This window comes from Pithys albifrons, chromosome 1, assembly GCF_047495875.1.
Source record: "Pithys albifrons albifrons isolate INPA30051 chromosome 1, PitAlb_v1, whole genome shotgun sequence".
In the NCBI taxonomy this organism is placed as follows: Eukaryota; Metazoa; Chordata; class Aves; order Passeriformes; family Thamnophilidae; genus Pithys; species Pithys albifrons.
Window position 1 is genome coordinate 8,059,958 of NC_092458.1, and position 18,621 is coordinate 8,078,578.

Genomic DNA, 18,621 nt, shown 5'->3' on the forward strand with positions numbered 1-18,621 from the left:
TGATTTTTATACATAAGAAGGGAAGAAAACTTAATCTTGTCATTTTCTAACTACAAGCAAAATGCAATTTTGAAGAGTGGTCACTATTTTTCCTCTAATCCCTCTGCATGTTAAGTGCACCACTGGCTAAGACTTGGCACTTTTCAAAACTTTCTTGGTCCAGTCCAGACCCAATTGCTGGGGTTAGTAAACACTTCCTATTTAAATAGGTTTGACAGGAACAAAATGCAAATACAAACCAATAGAATCATCTTCTGGAGTGCATTTATTGGGGGATTTTTTCCTGTGCAGAAGAATATCGCTGAAAGCCGACAGGCAGTTGGCTTTGAGTGCAAAGACAGGCATGTGTTAATCACAGATGGTCTTCCCTACTGCTACAAAGATTGTATTTTTGTTTATTTTAGTCTGTCTCCTGTGAGGACCTCTTCTTTGATCTTTTTTGATTTCCCAAGCAAAATGTTTAGCAGCCTTTCTTAAAGAGTAAAGGAAATCCTGCAAAAACACCGTTTTGTTGTTTAACTGCATCTAACACGGTTAATTTCATATTCTGGACTTGTTTCACCACGGGAGTCTCTGTTGGGCAGGCTGGTGGACTCTGTCTCAGCAGGGGTTGAAAAGTCATTCTGTGACACTTCAAAACATTACCAAAGAAAAGCCATAATGCAGCAAATTTCAAAAACAGGAGAGGAACAAAAATCTCCTTTGCTTTTCAGTAATGGCATAAGCAGCATGGAAGCTTAGTTAATAGCTAAGAAAGAGGCAGAGCAAAAAACTTCCCCTGAGGCATCTGAAAAATGAGTGTAGTCTTCAGCAGAATTTGTTGCTGAATTCTGCTCTGAAAAGGCACTATGTGGAGTGTTCCTCCAGCACACTGTCTGCGTGAATGCTCAATTTAAAGTCTGGTGTGAAATCCTTCAAATGGTTACTTTTAAGTCACTGGCTCACAGCTAAGGGGGTGCTCAAATGAGTGTAGAAGTTCTGGCACCAAGAGAGTTTTGTTCACATGTAACAGATCTCAGGTGAAGGCCCAGATGTCCCATGCAGTATTCAATTCTGTCAGCAGTGTGAGTGAGGTGATCAGAGTCCATCTGCGTTTTGTGTGGTGAGGTTGAGCAGTGGCTACACCTACCTGATGACAATTACCTTCTGTGTCGTTGTGGCAGAGGTGCTGACTGGGACACAGAGCTGGATGGGCAGTTTGGAGTCACTGTTCACTGCCTGCTCAACGAGCTCTACAGGAAGGCAGGCCTCCATCAAGAGTGGGGCTTAATCCGTTACATTTCCGGGATACTCAAAAAGAGAGTGGAAGTCCTGGCTGAGGTATGAAATATAAATAATCCTGGTTCAGTTTCCTGCCTAGGAAGAGAGATAAAACTACCAAGGGCTTGTGCTTGCCCTTCTTCTGGTCTTACTTCACAAGATACAAACCTTTTTAAGTAAACATCGGTTGCTATTTTGATCTAAAGTCTTATTATGGCACCTTTACCTTTTGTCTGTACTGCGAACAGTGCTAATTTTGGCATGGACTGAGAATGTCACACTATCACTGTAAATGGTTGTGAAGGCTTTATTTCATCTCTGTTAATTGGAGAAGCCTAATTACGTGCTTTGAAAGCTGCCGTTGTCACTGGTAATTGTCTGTGGCTGCTGTGATGGCACAAACACTTTCCGAGCAATGCTGTGTTAAGGGGCTGGTGATGACACAAAAATATGTTCTGTCAGTTTCCATCCCATTGGGTTGACAGTGTGCCATGGGCATGGATGTTTGGAGGCATTAAAATATCTGGGACTATTCAATAGTAGCAAGAAATATCCAGTGTTAAGAGTACAGATTTGACTTTGAACATTATAAAAATGTTTCCTATCAAGTATTCTAAAGTATTCATTCAATTTCCTAGTTAACCCTCAATATTTCTAAAGAGCTCTTTCTCTAATTCCTGGCCGTTTTCAAAACTCTTGACTGTCACACCTAGAATACCCTATTACAGTGGCAGCCCTGTCTGTGGGAAGCAGTTTGTGATAATCACTGTGCATGATACTTCATTAAGCACATAACTTTTTCCATTGTCAAGACAAAGTGGATGAGCAGGACAGACACACTCACAGAGAGACATGTGTGTTAACTTGAGAAGATACTGACAAAGAACTGGGGAGGGAAAGGGTAGAGATGATCTGTTTTCTTCCATGATAAGAGAGGGAAAATAGGCCCTTCAAAATCTGAGGGACATTGTTCTGTGAGGTTTTCAATTCAGGATGCTAAAACAAGTAAACTGAACACCTACTTTTAAAGGAGGTTGATATAAAAGAGTAAACACTGTGGTACTGGTGGAAGTAACTATTTCAGAGTGTATCAGTGGCTAATTCTGGCATGTGATGCAGTATGTTGGGTGTTTGCTTGTTTTAAGAGATATATTAGTACACAGGAATTTTTTTTAGTTTATACTGCCAAACTTTTCATTGATTAAAATTCTTTTTGCCTTAAATAAAGAACAAAAGTTTATCATGTGATAAAGGATTTGAAAGCCCTTATTGATCTGCCAGCCCCACTGGAATCCCTAAACATTATGCTGCTGATTTCACTGAAAGTGGGGAGGTAACTTTCATCATGGTCATACTCTCATGTCCCTGTTGACCTCAGGAGATCCTTGGCAACTAGTTAACAGAATTTGCTGAAACTGCATGCCTGGTGATTAATAGAAATGCACTTAAAAATCGCTAAGGAGATGCATCATTTTGGGGAATTAAAAGCTGTATCACTTCCCCACAACTCAGAGAAAGGTCTCTTGCTTTCTGTCCCCTTATGACAGGCATGCACAGACCTTCTGTCACACCACAAGCAGCTGACAGTGGGCCTGCCACCAGAACCCCGTGAGAAAATCATTACCACGTAAGTTGGATCTCTGCCTCAGTTACAGAAGCAGCCTGACCTTCCCTTCCTGCCATACCATTCTGCTGCTATTATCTTCTTATAAAATTTATTCTTCGCCTTCAAAAGGATTTGCAGCCACCCAGGCAGAATTGCAGGCACCTTTGTGGTGCAAAGATGTTTTCTGGGTGGCGATTCCAGTGCTTGCCCAAGAGTTTTAGTAGCTGACTGGCACTGAGTCACTGCTCTGTGTGGTTTGTCTTGCAGTCCACTGCCACCCGAGGAGCTCACAGATCTCATCTATGAAGCCAGTGGCCAAGACATCAGTATTGCAGTCCTGACACAGGTGTGCAGTGTGTGTTAAAGGCTTCTTTGGCTGTGCCCAGAGCAGCACCAGTGTTTGCTCTGGGACTGGGAGAGCCAAGAAGGGCCACTTTGAATGGGTGTCCGTATGGATTTGTCCTTACAGGAAATAATTATGTACTTGGCGATGTACGTCCGGTCACAGCCTAGTCTGTTTGTGGAGATGCTCAGGCTCCGCATCGGTCTGATAATTCAGGTGATGGCCACCGAGCTGGCTCGAAGTCTGAAATGCTCAGGTAAGAGGCAATTTTATCATTAGGGTACTTACAGTGTCATTTTTGGTTCATCCTTAGTGGTTGATCTTTTCATTAATATGTGCTAAATCCTTTTATTAATATCTTCATTCATATGTGCAGTTACAGACTTTGAAAAACTTTTTTTTTTTTTTTACTTAATGGAAGATTCCTCTCTCCCCCCTGTCACCCACTTACTCAAACTGAACTGGGCATTCTTTGTGGAATAATTCTAGCTCTGTAATTTCGATCTACAGGTCATCCACTGCTGGGAGATGGCTGTAATGCCTTTCCAAGTGATCCTGCTTTCTCATCATGAGCTTCAGTGAACTTTTGCACAAGATACAACACAATATTCGTTAATGCACATAGTGTTATTTTCATCCAGTGTTTATTGTTTAGTCTTGAAATGTATTGAAATGTGACTCTATGTATTAATTTTCAAAAGGAAGCACCAGCCTCAGAATTGAATGTGATTGGCCTTTGGTCATTAGCAGGTTTCTTAGTTGGCTTTTTAACTTGTTTTCCCACAGTGATGCTTGTCTTTCATTCTGTTTTGTTTACTAGGTGAAGAAGCTTCAGAGAGTTTGATGAATCTAAGCCCCTTTGATATGAAAAGTCTCCTACACCATATTCTCAGTGGGAAAGAATTTGGAGTCGAAAGAAGCTGTAAGTTGTTCACTTGGGTACTTGTATATGTTAAGTGAGAACTATAAATTAGATTCCTGCACTGAATAAGATTTTATCAAGTTTTCAATAATTTCAAGACAAAACTTTTAAAATGACGAAATCTGATGTGATCAGAACAAAAGCCATTAAAAGAGCATACCTGACCTGCCTTCAAGAAGCACATCTGTGATGCCCAGATATTCTTGACTGGCACATCAGCTGTCTCCTGGGTTCATATGTAGGCCCTCACAGACTCATTGCAACTATTGACATCTTTTAAAACTACAGGTGCTCAGTGTCTTGGAAAATCAGTCTCAGATACCCAGCTATGGATGCAGGTACCTTACTTGATGCAATCAGGTTTGAGCTCTTGACATAATTAGAAAGGATGCTGTCACCAGGAGAATTGCACACTTCTGAAGGGATATGTATTTAACATCTAGATACAATTTCATCTGTTTTTCTACCCCTAGAATGTTAAAAATGTCCATTTGCTTCTTTTAGTGCGACCTGTAGATTCCTCTTCATCCAGCCCTGCGATTTCTATTCATGAAATGGGGCATTCTGGAGCGACCAAAACAGAAAGAAGTGGTATTACTAAATTGAAGAGTGAGATGAAGCAGGTGAGGGTTTTCTGCTCATCAGAAAGTGCAGCTGTTCTGGAATTCTGTTTTGTTAGGTTTTATTCTTGCTACATGACAGAAGCTTCCAAAGTTGCTTTGATTTTAAAGCTGATCACTAAACAGAAGGCAGTTAGGGGATGTTTCCACCAAAAGTGTGCTGCCTGTTTTGTTCTTGTTTCACATGCTGAAAAAACTTGAACAAACTCTAATGCATTCATGGCATCCATTGTAAAAACAGCTATTTTATCATCTTTAGCTAAGGAAAGGTCAGATGTACAAAGTGAAGCTTTCATGCAGTGTAAATTCTTGTACTTGGCCCAAGTTCCAAAGGGGAACACATGCCTTTTGAAAAAGAGACCTGTGGAAAAGGAATCTTGGTTTGTTTTCTTCCAGTTCTTTTTCTTCAGGAATAGAGGATGGTTATTGCTGGAATTTACATATACACATATCTATATGTATATTTAAGTTCAGTACTTTAAATTACACTGCAACTGAGCATATGGAGAGATCACAGAAAATGCAAACAAACTATTTTGAATGAATGTGACTGATGGTTTTGTTTTGAGGGGTTTTGATTTCTCTATTTTGTGTCTCTATTAGTAATTTTCTTTTGCTCTAGATCAATAAGAAGGTAGTGATAAAATAAAACACATTTGTAAGAATGGTTCTGGTTTTCAGCCTGGGTTTTTTAATCTAGAGAAGAGAAGGCTCCAGGGAGACCATATTGCATCCTTTAAGTGTATAAAGGAGGCTTACAAGATGAAGAGATGCTTTTTACCAAGGCTTGTCTGGAGTGACAGGACAAGGGACAATGGTTTTAACCTGAAAGAAGGTAGGTTTAGATTAGGTACAAGGAATAGTTTTTCACCATGAAGGTGGAGAGGGAGTGGGACAGGTTGTCCTTGAAGTTGTGAATGCCCTGTTCCTGGAAATATTAAGGTCAGATTGGATGGGCTTTGAGCAGCCTCGTCTAAGGAATTATTTGGTGTTTTCCTTTGATTGCAAGAAACAGATTGAATCAACCCTAAAAACAGGAGTGGCATGTTTGAATGGTTTTAACACAGAGCATTTGCTGGTGGCAATAAAGATCAGTTAGTGATTCTTCACAGGACATGCCAGGCAGGGAAGCAGAGGCCCCCGTGAAACACGTGGGGTGTCTGCCTGGCTGCTGTGTGTGAGCCGTGCTGCTCCCTGAGAGCCGCTGAGGCAGAGCCTCGTGGTGCAGCTGTGGCTGTGGGGGTGCTGCTGACTGCTCTGCCTCAGCCCTGAAGTGACTTAGCAGGGCTCACAGTCCTGCAGTGGGTGTCTGCTTTTGGGGCCAGTCTGGGAAGGAGGAGGGACAAGGCACTAGGTGGCAGCATTATTTTCTTCTAAATGCAGCGAGAGGCCTGAGCTGAAATACTTGGCCCTTTGTTGACATTAGAAGTGTAATTCATGCATTGCTTTTGCATTACATGGAAACTTGGTATTTTGCACAGAGGAGGAGTTGGCTGGTTTTACTTTTGTTCCCTTCACTTTGCCTTTCATGCTGCTTCCTACCACATCTCACTGCATTCTCTGAATAATTTACTAAATCCTAATGTAATGTAATTTTGGCAGGGGGTTGGGTGGGGTGATGTGGGATCAACTTTGTTGTTATAGGGAACATTCCAAGTACTTGTACTAAGGTCTCTGCACGTGTTGAGCAACTGCAGCTCTCATTTGCTGCTGTTCTTTCTTGAATCTGAACATCAAGGCTTTGCCTGGGTGTGAGCCATTAACACTGAATGTGGGGGCATGGCTTAGGGTGGGCAGTTAGAGAAAAGTGCTGTAAGTCTGAGGTGCTGCATCCATTCAGCAAAACTTTTGCCTTGCAGCCGTTTGTTTAGTGCTGCCCACCCAGCTGGCAGCCTCCAGTCTTTCTGCAGCAAGATGCCCTTGTGCAGAGAAGCTGCTGGCATTGCAACAAATAGGGAATGGAGTGGGGAGGTTGGTTTTCACCCCAGCCCTGAGTCACAGAGAAGCTTTTGCATGTAGCTCAAACTGGTGGTTTGTGTTGGCCATGCTCAGTGGGAGCTCAGTGGGTGTCATGGGCAGGTTGTGGCTGCCAAACAGTCTCCTGGCATGGCAGGGTCTGCCTCATGGTGACCCTGGGAATCAGCAGCAGCTGCCCTGAGATCAGCTGAAGTGCAGCACTTAAGAGGCCAGGGGTTGTTGCAGTTTTGCCGAGTACCTGAGCTTATTCCGTATTTCTTGACTTTGTACAGATGGGTTACGTAACCTTGTTTGTGTTCAGTTCTGTCATGGCTGTCTGTCTGACATGTTGGTGTCTGGTTTTGTTTTGTAGTTCTTTCATGAGGGGCACTCCATGTCCATGTTCGCTTCCATGGTAAAACACCGTCTGTACCTCTGCCCTGCCCTTCACCCTGTGTGTGTGTGTGTGCGTGCATGTCTTGGGTCTGTCTGTGCAAGGGTCTAGACACCTCCTGTGGCTTCTCAAAACCTTGCTTTCAAACCCTACTTCTTTGTCTTGTTCGTCTTCACTGGGAACCAATTCTCATTAGTAATCTTTTAATAGAAGTCGAGTCTCGTGCTTAGATCCACTTAGTTCCTCTGAAGCTTAAGCAGTTGTAGCAGATAAAGTACTATAGCAGATTTAGCTGCTTGGTAGTGGATTATGTTACAGGTGTCTTCAGTATTTCAAAGTAATGCAGCACTGATAAATGCTGGCAGTTTCAGGAACTCAGAATAGCTTCAAGTTGCTGAGACAGGGGTTTTATGGGCATGGGTATCTGCTCAAGCAGTCTGTCAAGGCAGAGAACTGTAGCTCTTCCCAAGCTCTCACTGTAATTTGCTTACCTATTTTACCAACAGACACCTCAACAATTTAAAGTAAGTCTGAAGCTCCAAATGTGTCACGGAGAGATGGAACGTTTGCAGCTGTGCATGTCCTTTGAACTGGGTGGTTTTCTGCATCTTCAGACTTACTGTCAGTGGCACAACTCCCACATGTCCTAAGTACCCAGCTGCAGAGCACCACCAGCCCCATGGCCTGGCCTGAGAACTGTCAGGTTGCTGTTCCCTCTCTCCTTCCTATATACCAGTGCAGAAAGGCAGGCTTCAGCTGTGTGTTTGATGGAAGTGGAAATCAGAACAACAATTTGGTGGTAGTGCCACAGCTTCAAAAGGCATTTGGTGCCTAATTTAGTGTTCAAATCTGGTAGGGTGAAATAACAGAGCAATACAGGTAATAAAGGAAAATAAGACTGAGACCTCCAGAGAGGCAGGCATGATGATTTCATGGCCACATGAAGTCAATTTCTAATCTATTTATTTTAGTGGAGCTTTTGCATGGGAGACCTCTCTTGCTGGACTCACAGGCCCTTTGGTTCTTTTACAACACTGAGCCGGATGTCCTGGTGAATCAGACCCACCTGCAGATTTCTCCATCTTGCACACCAGTGACATAGCCCTGGAAGCCAGCCTGTGCTTGTTAAAATAGTCAGGTCTTATGTTAAACCAGACACTGAAGTTTACTGGGTTATGCCATGTTCAACTGCTTGTCTGTTTTGTTGAGAAACGCCTGAAGTTCTTGAGAAGTGAAGCCTGTTGTGAAGGGGACAGATACAGATCAATCCCACTCTATCATCCTGTCTGACACTGTGGCCTGTATTCTTTCCCTGGGTCTGAGGTAGCATTGTAACAAAAATGTATTGTCTGGGCATGGCACTTCAGGTGGGAGAAAGCAATTAACCAAGGCTTTAATGTCCTTGCAGAGGAGCAGTACTCCGTCATCTCCCACGAGCACTTCTCCTACTGGCTCCAGTGGAGACATGAGCTGGGGTGACCGGAAGGGGCAGTGGCTGCGCAGGAGGAGGCTTGATGGTGCTATTAACAGAGTTCCTGTTGGCTTTTATGAGAAGGTGTGGAAAATCCTTCAGAAGGTAAGTTGGCCTCTGTGGAGAGCAGGACAAAAGCAAGCTGTACAGTAACTTGGGGAGGTGGTGGTCAGAGGTGGCATCTTGACAGGAGTTGGTCTCCAGCTGAAAGACTGGTGGAAATGAGAGTCATTAGTGGAAGTACATCTCTTGAACATGTATGTGTGTATGGCCAGACTTCACGAACAAAGCTTTGGGCAGGGCTCTCCCCACGTGCCCTTCCAGCCTGCACAGTGGATGTTTTAGGTGAGGCACAGCGTGCGCAGAACTGGCCCCACCGTTTAAGTCCTGAGGTCCATCTGCCCCGGCTGAGCGAGCTTGGACAGTGACAGGGAAGTCCTTGGGACTGTCACAGCACCCGGTACTAACCAGAGCTGACCCTGCTGAGCATCCGAGATGTGACGGGATGGGATGGCAGGGAGGCTGAACTGCCAGGGGATGGTCCCCACTGAGACTTGAGCTCACAACCTTGGGATTCAGAGTCCAGAGTGCTCTCCTTTACACCACGGCACCACCCCATCTCTTGAAAATAAAAAGGTGCCGTTAACGTAAATTCATGTGTTTCTTTGTAAGTGTGTTTTTCTCAGAAACCACCAAAGCAGAATTTTGGCTGAACATGCATCCCATGGCCTAATGCACGTTGTCAGCACTGCTGAGGGGCACTGCAGTGAAATGCAGTTCTGTGCTCTGGTTCAGAAAGGCTGTGAGGAATTAAGTAGGAAACTGCACTGACTCTTCTAGAATGTCTTGACAGCTCTTGCTGGCTCCTCTGAGCTGTATGGCATTCTTAACAATTTTTGGGGGTTTTTTTAAGTGAAAAATAAGTCCTTGCCAGCACCTCAGAGATCAGGGGTTTGGAAATGCGTTGAAGCAACTCTCCAGGAAGGAGGAGAGGGGAATTACGAATTTTTACTTATTACATAGTGATCGTGCACCTGTTTTTCTGCTTTGTTGGATGCAAGCCAGCATTCAGCACCTTGCATCACTGAGCTGTTCGTGCCTCCTTCGTCGAGAAAAGTCTGCATCACTACTTTAGGCTGGTTTTGGGAGTCTTCTAAAATCATTTACACTGAAACTGTTAGTGTTGGTGTCAGCCAAGATGAGTCATATGTGACCTCTTGGCTATTTACTAATGGGATCTTTCAGTAGAGTGAGCATCATTTCTGACATAACAGAATAGCTGGGAGTATTTGTATGTTTTTTCTGGCTATTAAAATGAATTGTGCTTTTCTAATTTGTCTTCAGTATTTCATTCTTAAAATCTCTTTGGACTATTCATAATATCTGTCTCCCCTTCTTGGGGTTTGTTTCTGTACCTCAGGTACCCAGATGTGTCACTCCTTAGCCTGCCTTTTCACCACTTAGGTTTTGTCACTCTTTTCTTCTACACCACTAAAATGTGGTGCTTCTAACACCACCTCTGCTCCACTGGTTGACATCCTTGAGTTGTGGTGCCCTGGATCTGAAACACAAAACTAAATCTTGCTTCAGCAGAAAAGAAAAAAGGAAGGTTCTTGCTTTTGTGGTCTGTTGTCATGCTTTTGCCCTGTCTTTTATTTCTACATCCTTTCAAGCAGCATGTTTTCATTGATTTGTTTCCCTCCTTTGTGTGCCTCTTGCTGTAGTGGCTCTCTAAGTACTTTCCTCTGCTTCCATTTCTGGGCTGGAACACAGCACTCTCTTGTGTGTCATGTCAGGCTATTTCTAACGTTTGCCAGGTTACATAATAACTTCTTCAGCGTAGATGAAATAATATTTTTGAACAGGTTTTTTTGGTCTCATTTGGGGGATTTTGCTTTACTTTTTTTTTCTCCTGTCTGAAAGTTGTTACATATTGACTTAAAACAGAGAACCCTTAGAAGATTTACTTGCAAGAACTGCAATTTCTGTTCATTGTCGAAATGTTGTTATTTCAGTGCCATGGTCTGTCCATTGATGGGTATGTCCTGCCTTCTTCAACCACACGAGAGGTACGGTAAAATGCCAGTGATTTTCAGCCATGTGTGCAGTGTTTGGTGTGGCAGTGTGAGGCGCAGTGGGGCTGCTGTTGCAGAGCCTTGTTTCAAGGTTAGAACATCTGGTCCTTCCCCAGCACCTCTGCTGGCTTCCCTGGGCCTGTGCAGATGCGTTTGTGCCCGGCAGCCCTGGGAGAGTGTTTGTGGCAGTCTGAGCCTGCCTCCTGCACACCTTCACTGTCCCCATGTGCCCACAGGGTGTGAGAGAGGGCGGCTGATGTCAGTCCTTTGTGAGGGGCGCTGAGGAGACACCACAGACTTTTTGGAGTAAAGCAGACATGTTCCTGGCCACTTACTTTGTTTTAATATGCTGCAACAGCAGCCAGCGTGTTTTGGCTTCGCAGTCTCAAAAGTAAATACCAGTTAAGGATGATTGTTTGTAACCAAAGCCTTGACTCTTTAATTCCATAGGCTTTCCTTACTTTTTTGTGCCTTAGTTTGATTGCCAGTTTATCCTTTGGTGCTCTGGTAAGTTTTGAATTCACATTTATAAAACAAACTCTTGTGAACAGTAATCCATCAGTGCAAGAGAGGTGCTTGTGTGCTTGAGACTGTTTTCCTGTCAGGTTCCCTCAGATTTGTCTCTGGCTTCCTTTTCTTCTGAGAGATGATGGCAACAGCTGAAGAGAGGAGCTGGAATTTTCTGCCACATTTAAATGCTGGCTCTTCGGGATTTTTTCAGAAAGGAGAGCTTTATTTGTCCCTATTGTGTAGATAAATAGGTTTATATTTTTAGCCTGTCAGACCTAGACAGTATCTAATTTTGCTACTTAAAGGAATTGAATGAAATAAGCACAAACCTCCTAAGGCAGCATAACATCCACAGAGATGTGCCAGTGCAAATTAAGCTGCTCTACAAACAGTATAGTGATACCTCTGTGTGGCAAAGCTCTAGGGGGTTATTTAAAAATCACCCCTCTAAGCAGGTTGTTATTTTTAAAACGTAACAGCAAGTTTGGCTTTGCAACTAACTTGTGATGCCAGAAGGATACTTACAATGCAGTGTGGGAGACTGCAGCTCGAGGAGCAAAGAGTTAATTTGCCAGCTAAACATCAGCAGCCCTCTATGTAAGTGAGATATGTGTGTGATGGGTTGCAGGGCTGGAGCAGCTTCTGGAAGTTGTGTAACTGTTTGCAGAATCAAGGTCTAGCAACATGAAAACTTTCTGTAAGTGCTAAAGCTGCACAAACATTTTGCTCCAGTCAGTCTGCCCCCATGTGCAGAGAGGAGCATATGTTCCAGTGCTTGCAGGATGGGGGGAACTAGTCTTTTGGATTTGTCAGTTTTTCTTTCCATCTCCACTCAAACTTGCCAGATGACCCCATGTGAAATCAAGTTTGCTGTGCACGTGGAGTCAGTGCTGAACCACGTCCCCCAGCCTGAGTACAGGCAGCTCCTGGTGGAAGCTATTCTGGTCCTCACGTTCCTCTCTGACATCGAGGTGAACAGTATTGGGGGCATCATCCACGTGGATCGGATCGTGCACATGGCCAATGACCTGTTTCTGCAGGAGCTGGTGAGTTCAAAGGACAGTGGTCAGCAAGTTTCCTCCTTTGAAAATTATCCCTGCTCCTTTTTTAATATGTGTGATGACCTTGATCTTATCCTGGTTCATTCCCCTACAAAGACAGATAGAATCACTTAAGTATCTTCCAGAAATATATTTGGAAAACTAATTTAAGAATTGTGGGAGATTTAAAGGGTATAAAATTGATTTGCTTTGTCAAGGCTTTAGAATTACCCATATTTGAGTAATCCCACCTGTTCCCCCCAGAGGACAGAAATCCGTGCAGTTTTATGTTCTTTACTTACACTGAGCCATGGGGCCATGTGGCCCTGTAATAATCCTGATTAAAGTTTTCATAAGCGAAAAGAGAATTGCTTTCAGTATTCAGCACAAATGGAAAATCATAACATGGTGGGCTTTGCCTAATAAATAAGCACTCACGCCTGACTTGCCCTACTTCTTTGCTTGTGTCTTTTCAGAAATCATTCGGAGCTACTGGCACTATTTTGGAGAAGGATGTAGCCACAGGAATCTGCCACTTTTTTTATGACAGTGCACCAAGCGGGGCCTATGGCACCATGACATACCTAACAAAAGCCATAATTATTTATTTACACGATTTTCTGCCTAGCACAGGCTGTGCCATGCAGTAAGTGATGCCTCATGTGGGCAGGAAGGCTCAGGAGCTCTTTCTCCCCTGCCATGAACCTCGTGGTTGGTTGCTGCCTGTGTGTGTGCGCCATGTACTACCTCAGCCTGTGGCACCAGGGGCCATGCTCTGTGTGTGCCCACCTGCCGGGGACAGGGAGGGGGAATTTGGCCTGGTTTTGGGAGAGTGTGTGAGACATAATAAATAATGAGGCTTATTCTGCCCAAAGTGCATAAATGTAATTTATAGTAAAGTAGCAAGAATTATACAGTTCTGCCAGAGGGAAAACCCTGATTACTCTGTGGAGATCAAAAGGCATAATAAAACAAGGAAGCTGCATCTCAGGCATAGAGTCTCTCAAATAGGGGAAGTGATGGAATTCATTAATTTTTCTCCTGCTGTGTGTAAATGTAAATCGTTGTGAATCACTAATGCACAGTGTGAAACATCCAGGGAAAGGCAAATTAGAGGAACAGGAGTAACTTGAAATAAGGCAGTGATATTTCTAATACACATATTTCCTGATTCTCTAGTCATTTGCACCTAGTCAATGCAGGGCTAAGGCCAGTAGAGACGAACATCTTGCAATATCCACTAATTTGAGAGGATAGCCTCTGTCAGGAAGCTGCATCTGTCTAATCTGAACCAAATAGCTTCCTTCCCTGCATCCCCAAGGCTTTGGAGGCAAAATCTGAAGATTCCAGCTTCTCCAAGGTGATAGACAGTTCTATGCCTGTAATCCTTTCCTCTGAATGAAGCAAGATAAACAGCTTCCACTCAAGCACCCTTTCCAAGTCTCCGAATCATTTCCCTTGCTAACAGCCTCAGAATTAAGAATGGCATCATTGTGGCCCTTCCAGCACAGCATGAGTTTATGGAAGGCTTTGATGTTTCTCTTTTTTAGTCCTTCTTCCATTTGTTCTTATTTTTCTTTTTAGTTTTAAGTCACTCTGGTCAGAAGTAGTAAGGGTTTGGGCTGCCTGGAAGTCTCCTTCAGACAATTCACAGGTTAGTGCTGGTGCCCTGAATCTGTCCACTGGAAACTCTTGAGCTGCTGCTGGGAGAATAGGTGTGTCCTGCAGGGCAGTGACTCCATGGCCATTCAAACTGAAAACAAGTACAATTCCTCTGGAGAGGAAAAGCCCTGCTGTAGCCCAGGCATAGCTGTGTTTTCCAGGTGCTGGTGCTGTTGGCTTTGCCACGTGCCAGCATCTGTGTGACTGCTCAGGCAGCAGCAGTAGCGTCAGCCTGTCCATGGCCACAGGCTCCCTCAGCAGCGTGGAGGTTTGCTGGCACTGCTGCCATGTGAGCAGAAAGGATCAGAGCAGTTCTGTCTTGCCAGGTAGAGGGGAAAATAGCAGATAGGCCTGTAAAACGTAAGTATATTCTGAGCTAATTAGCGTGATAAGCATCTTCTGTGAGCCTCCCCTCCACTCCTTCAAAACGTAACTGCCATTTGTATAGGATTTGAAAAGCATTTTTTTTGTAACAATAGCATGTGGTGCTTTTGATAGTGAGGTTTTTGTTGCCCGTTTTATGCAGGTATCTGAAATACCTTGACAAAATGACAACGCCCTGTCTTGCTTGCCAGTTGCCAGCACTGATGGTCCCAGGGAGGCCTGAGCTCCTGGTGGCTGTGCCACCCTGCCTGCTGGCCCTCTACACAGCCACTGCTGCTGTAGCAATGTCTGGGCATTGGCTCAAGACAGTGAAGGTGTGGGAGGCATTAGGAGATGACTGTCATACTTTTGCAGAGATCAGAGGAGTTCGGCAGTCCAGAGGCACAGGAGCCCTTGGACTGGGTGCTCTGCGTTAACCACCATGAGAACCACGGGCCTGTGGAAGGGGCAGCATAAAGTGACAGTTCAGGTACAATTAGCACTTGGATGTGGAAGTCATTATGAGTTGGTTTGGGTTTTTTCATTTTCATATGTACTGTGAGAGTTCACTTGTTTCCCAGTAAATGACAGTAAAATTCTTTGTCTGGTGTAAGCAGATGTGACAGTGCAGTGCGTGAGGACACAAGAACTGGTGTGATGGTTTCTTGTTCTATCCAGTATCATATGAAAATTCACTAGTAGCAATTATTTTTGCTTTTCTTTTGGAATCCTAGATTGTGAGAAATGCAAGATGATTTTCATTTAGACCTTTAATTCTTTTTTTTTAACCTACAGTGTGATCTTGTTTTCAGAAACAAGAAAGGTGATGTAGTTGGTTTTATGTGCAGCTGCATTGAAGTCTAAAACAGTGAAATGTATGGCCTGACATACTTGGACACCCCTTAATACTTCTTGTTTTCATGGCAGTGTCATCGGTGTCTTTAATATGAAATTCACAGTATGACTTGGGTTGTGGTATACTTATGATGATCATAACAAATTACCACATGAAATGCAGGCACTTGGAAAGTATTTATGTGGTAATTTGAAGAGTTTAGGTAGCTGCTGGTGAAGGGTGAGACTCTAAACCACAAGGCCAGTGGAAGGGAAACCTGCGTTACTTCCAGGTCAGGCACAGCTTCAACTGCTGCTGTGTTCCTGCTCAGACTGAAAAACCAGCCCAGTCAGAGTCACAATGTAGTGCAAAGCTAATTAAGCAGGTAAGGTTTTAAACAGACCCCCTGCTTTGCTGAGGATCCACTGTGTGTGTCAGGCTGCTGCAAAGCACAGCTGGCACTGGCAGTGGTGAGGGTGTGCTCACAGATAAAATACAGGAGCACTTTGCAGTTTGTGTGGGGCTGAGCTAATTGGCAGAGGCTCAACTCGGCTGTGCTGCTGCCCTGGGGAGCCAGAGGAGGATGACACTGGCAGCTTCCAGACCCTGGAAACTCAAATTTAAGAAAAGGTAGCAAAGGTGAACAGTCACATCCTGTGCTCAGAAACAAGGCATTAATGAATTAAAACAGACCCACCTGAGATATGCTTGTCCCAGCCTGACGGGCTCTCCTGCCCTAAGGAGGTTGCAGCTGTGGGGTCAGAAGCACCTACGCAGTGCCAGAGGCAGCCAGATGTGCCTGGAGACACAAACGGGGTGGGGCCACTCGCTGCACAGTGATGTGTATCCAGCTCAGAGCTCACACTGCATGCTGGCCCCAGCCCAGCGCCTCCAGGCCAGCGCCCTCCCTGCCTCAGGGCTGTTGCCTTCTCCCTGCTGCTGTGTGAAGGACGCCAGTTTGTCAGACTAGACAGACAAAAGCACCACTGATCTCTCTCAGCTGCTGGTCCCACAGATAAATGTGAAAACTTAAAGGGCGGATTACAGAGTTTGTCCTGCTAATTGTAGTCTCCTTCCTTAGGGAAAGAGCCCTGCTTGTTCCTTGAAGGTGCAGGTGAGCTGCACAGTCTTTGTCTGCCCTACAAAGCGGTGGCCACTTTCTGTGGTGAAGTACCTGGGCTGCCTCCTGCAGGCATAGGGCACTGTGGGACTGTCACATCTCCAGCAGCAGCCAGGGGCTCGAGTGAAGCCAGAGCCTGGGGCAGTCCAGGTCCAGCCTTGGGCACTTCCTGGTGTGGTCCACAGGTATGAGCCAAGTTGCCCAGAAAGTGTGAGAGAGATGCCACCAGTGGTGGCGTCTGTAGGATGAGAGTTCAGGCACTCATCTGCAAACTGATTCAGTTCCTGCTCAAAGGGCCAGTCACATCTGTAATATTAAGTATCCACTGCATAGAATTGTGACTAAAAGGATTTGGGAATGGTGTTATAGAGGAAAAGTTTTAGCTCTAACAGTTTGGATTTAAGTACAAGCAGCAGGGGTTTTTCCCACTCCCAGTTTCAGTCTCGAGTGGTGTTTATTCCTGGCATTAGGTGTTTCACAGGTCCCCTCCCTGCCAGGGGTAAGGGGGCTCTTGTGTGCTGCCAGCAGCTGAGAGGACAGGCACTTTTTTTACTGGCTCAATGATTCAGTTCCTCTCATACTTCAGTACTGCATCCCCAAAAGCCTCCTGCTGCCTGCCGAGTGCAGCACTGCACTGCGACTGTACCTTGGCATCCCCTCTCATGGAGTGATTCAAGGCAAGTCCCCTTCAGCTTCCTGTCAGCTTCAGGAACGTGTCCTTAGTGGGAGACATCCAAACTGGAGGCTGTCAGCCCTGCTTCAGAGCTCCTGTGTCTTGCTGCACACCCTGGCTTTGTCCTCTTTATTGGGGGAGGTGGCAAAGGAGGACTCTGGAGCTGCACTGTTCCATTCCATCCTGTCACTTCATACCTACAGTATGGAAACCAACAGTAGGAAGAAAAATCCCACAACACACAGTGGTGTTTGTTCATCTTAAGTGTAACCTTGTCACTCCACTAGAATAAGGTGGGACTGATCATCACAGTGCACAGATTAGAATAACTGCATGCTAAAACAGACACTATTACCAATGCCCTTAAAATTTTACTGCAAATTTTGTTTGCACTATTAAAGATTTTTCTTAGAAATAAGTGTGTGCATGTTCATTCACTCATCTGTCGAGTTACAAAATACTTCAGGAAAGGTGTTCTGTATTTAATTGTAGAAAATAAGGTTTAAGAGAGAAAGCAGTGCCTTAAGCCCAGGCTGCTGTTACATTCTATGCTGATAAACTAGGAAGGATGCAGTTTTTTGTACTTTCAACACAGTTATTAAATAAAACCAAGCTGATTTACCTTGCTCATCTTTAGCTATTAAAATTTAAAAAGGGACTAGGCTGGAACCTTTTCCTACCCAAAAAGCAAATTATGTGCTTTGCATTTACTAAGGCGGAATGAGGTGATACTGTTACCAAAAAGCTCCTGACCTGGTGTTGCTTTCAGAGTGTAATACGGAAAAGAATTAGGTCCAGATCTCCTGATTCTCCCTCTTGGGAGCTGACAGGGTGATAGTGGCAGGAATGGGAATATTGGCTTGCAGCAGGGGAAAGGAGACAGGCAGGTGGGGGCACTGGACTCTTCCATCTTCCTGCATTCCAAAAACTCAATTTCAGAATTTCTGTTTCCTTTTCTTGGTAAAGAGTTTAGCTGTATGCAAGAATATTTAAGTTCATAATACCAAATACATTTATTTTGTCTTACACTCGTGTCTTTAAGAAACCCAGTTCATTTTCACAAAAAGTGATAGACAGGGGCAAGGCACCAAAATACAGGCAAAAAGACACTCCACTTAGACATTACTCAGAAAGGTAAAGCTTTATTTTTTGATCTCTTGTACATTACATTAACATGCTATGGATTTAGCCTTCATTAAGGTAACAAGTTACAACTGTTTCCTATCTCCAAATCCCAACAAGTGTGGGGAAGAGTAAGCAGTAGTGAGAGGAAATCTAGCACAAGTGTGAACACCTTTTGACCAAGATACTGTCTGTAAACTTCTGGGAGGATAGATAATGACCTAGAATGATTTAATTCCACTCCATTATGTGAAGAGCAGATTTAAATGCAGAACTACCTATTTTAACTCGATGGTTCTTCCCTGGTTTCCTCTTCTGCACTGGACAGTCCACAGACAGCATCTCTTGTGCCTGTTACATAACCAAGGATGGTCTGAGATGTTCCTTGTGGTCACGAACGCTCTCAGCTGTCACCATGGTCCGCTGACAGAAATACACCAAAGTCTCTTCCTACACTACTGAAGGTGTGACCTTGGCAGTGTTCATGGATTAGAGTGATGTGGGAGATGGGGGAGGTAAATTGTAAGGTACTGGCAGTGTGCGCCAGTGACACTGTAATACTGTAAGTAGTGGGTTTTCATCTCTTCTGTCTCAATCAGTAGCAGGTATGTATCATCCAGGAGGGACTAAATAAAGGCTTACATGGTGA

The 18,621-nt window shown here is 44.3% G+C and overlaps 1 protein-coding gene across 2 annotated transcripts in view; it reads left to right on the plus strand.

The window, feature by feature from the left end:
• The window catches only part of PHKA2 (phosphorylase kinase regulatory subunit alpha 2), a 47,897-nt gene extending 30,520 nt beyond the window's left edge, over positions 1-17,377 (plus strand). The window contains exons 22-31 of one of the 2 annotated variants that reach the window (XM_071555278.1): positions 1,164-1,320; positions 2,808-2,887; positions 3,134-3,212; positions 3,336-3,465; positions 4,030-4,131; positions 4,636-4,754; positions 8,510-8,677; positions 10,588-10,641; positions 12,003-12,203; positions 12,674-17,377. In XM_071555278.1, the coding sequence (XP_071411379.1) occupies positions 1,164-1,320; positions 2,808-2,887; positions 3,134-3,212; positions 3,336-3,465; positions 4,030-4,131; positions 4,636-4,754; positions 8,510-8,677; positions 10,588-10,641; positions 12,003-12,203; positions 12,674-12,847 (1,264 nt within the window). In that variant the 3' untranslated portion in view covers positions 12,848-17,377. The other variant, XM_071555364.1, reaches the window with a different exon arrangement.
• Positions 17,378-18,621: the final 1,244 nt, after the last annotated feature.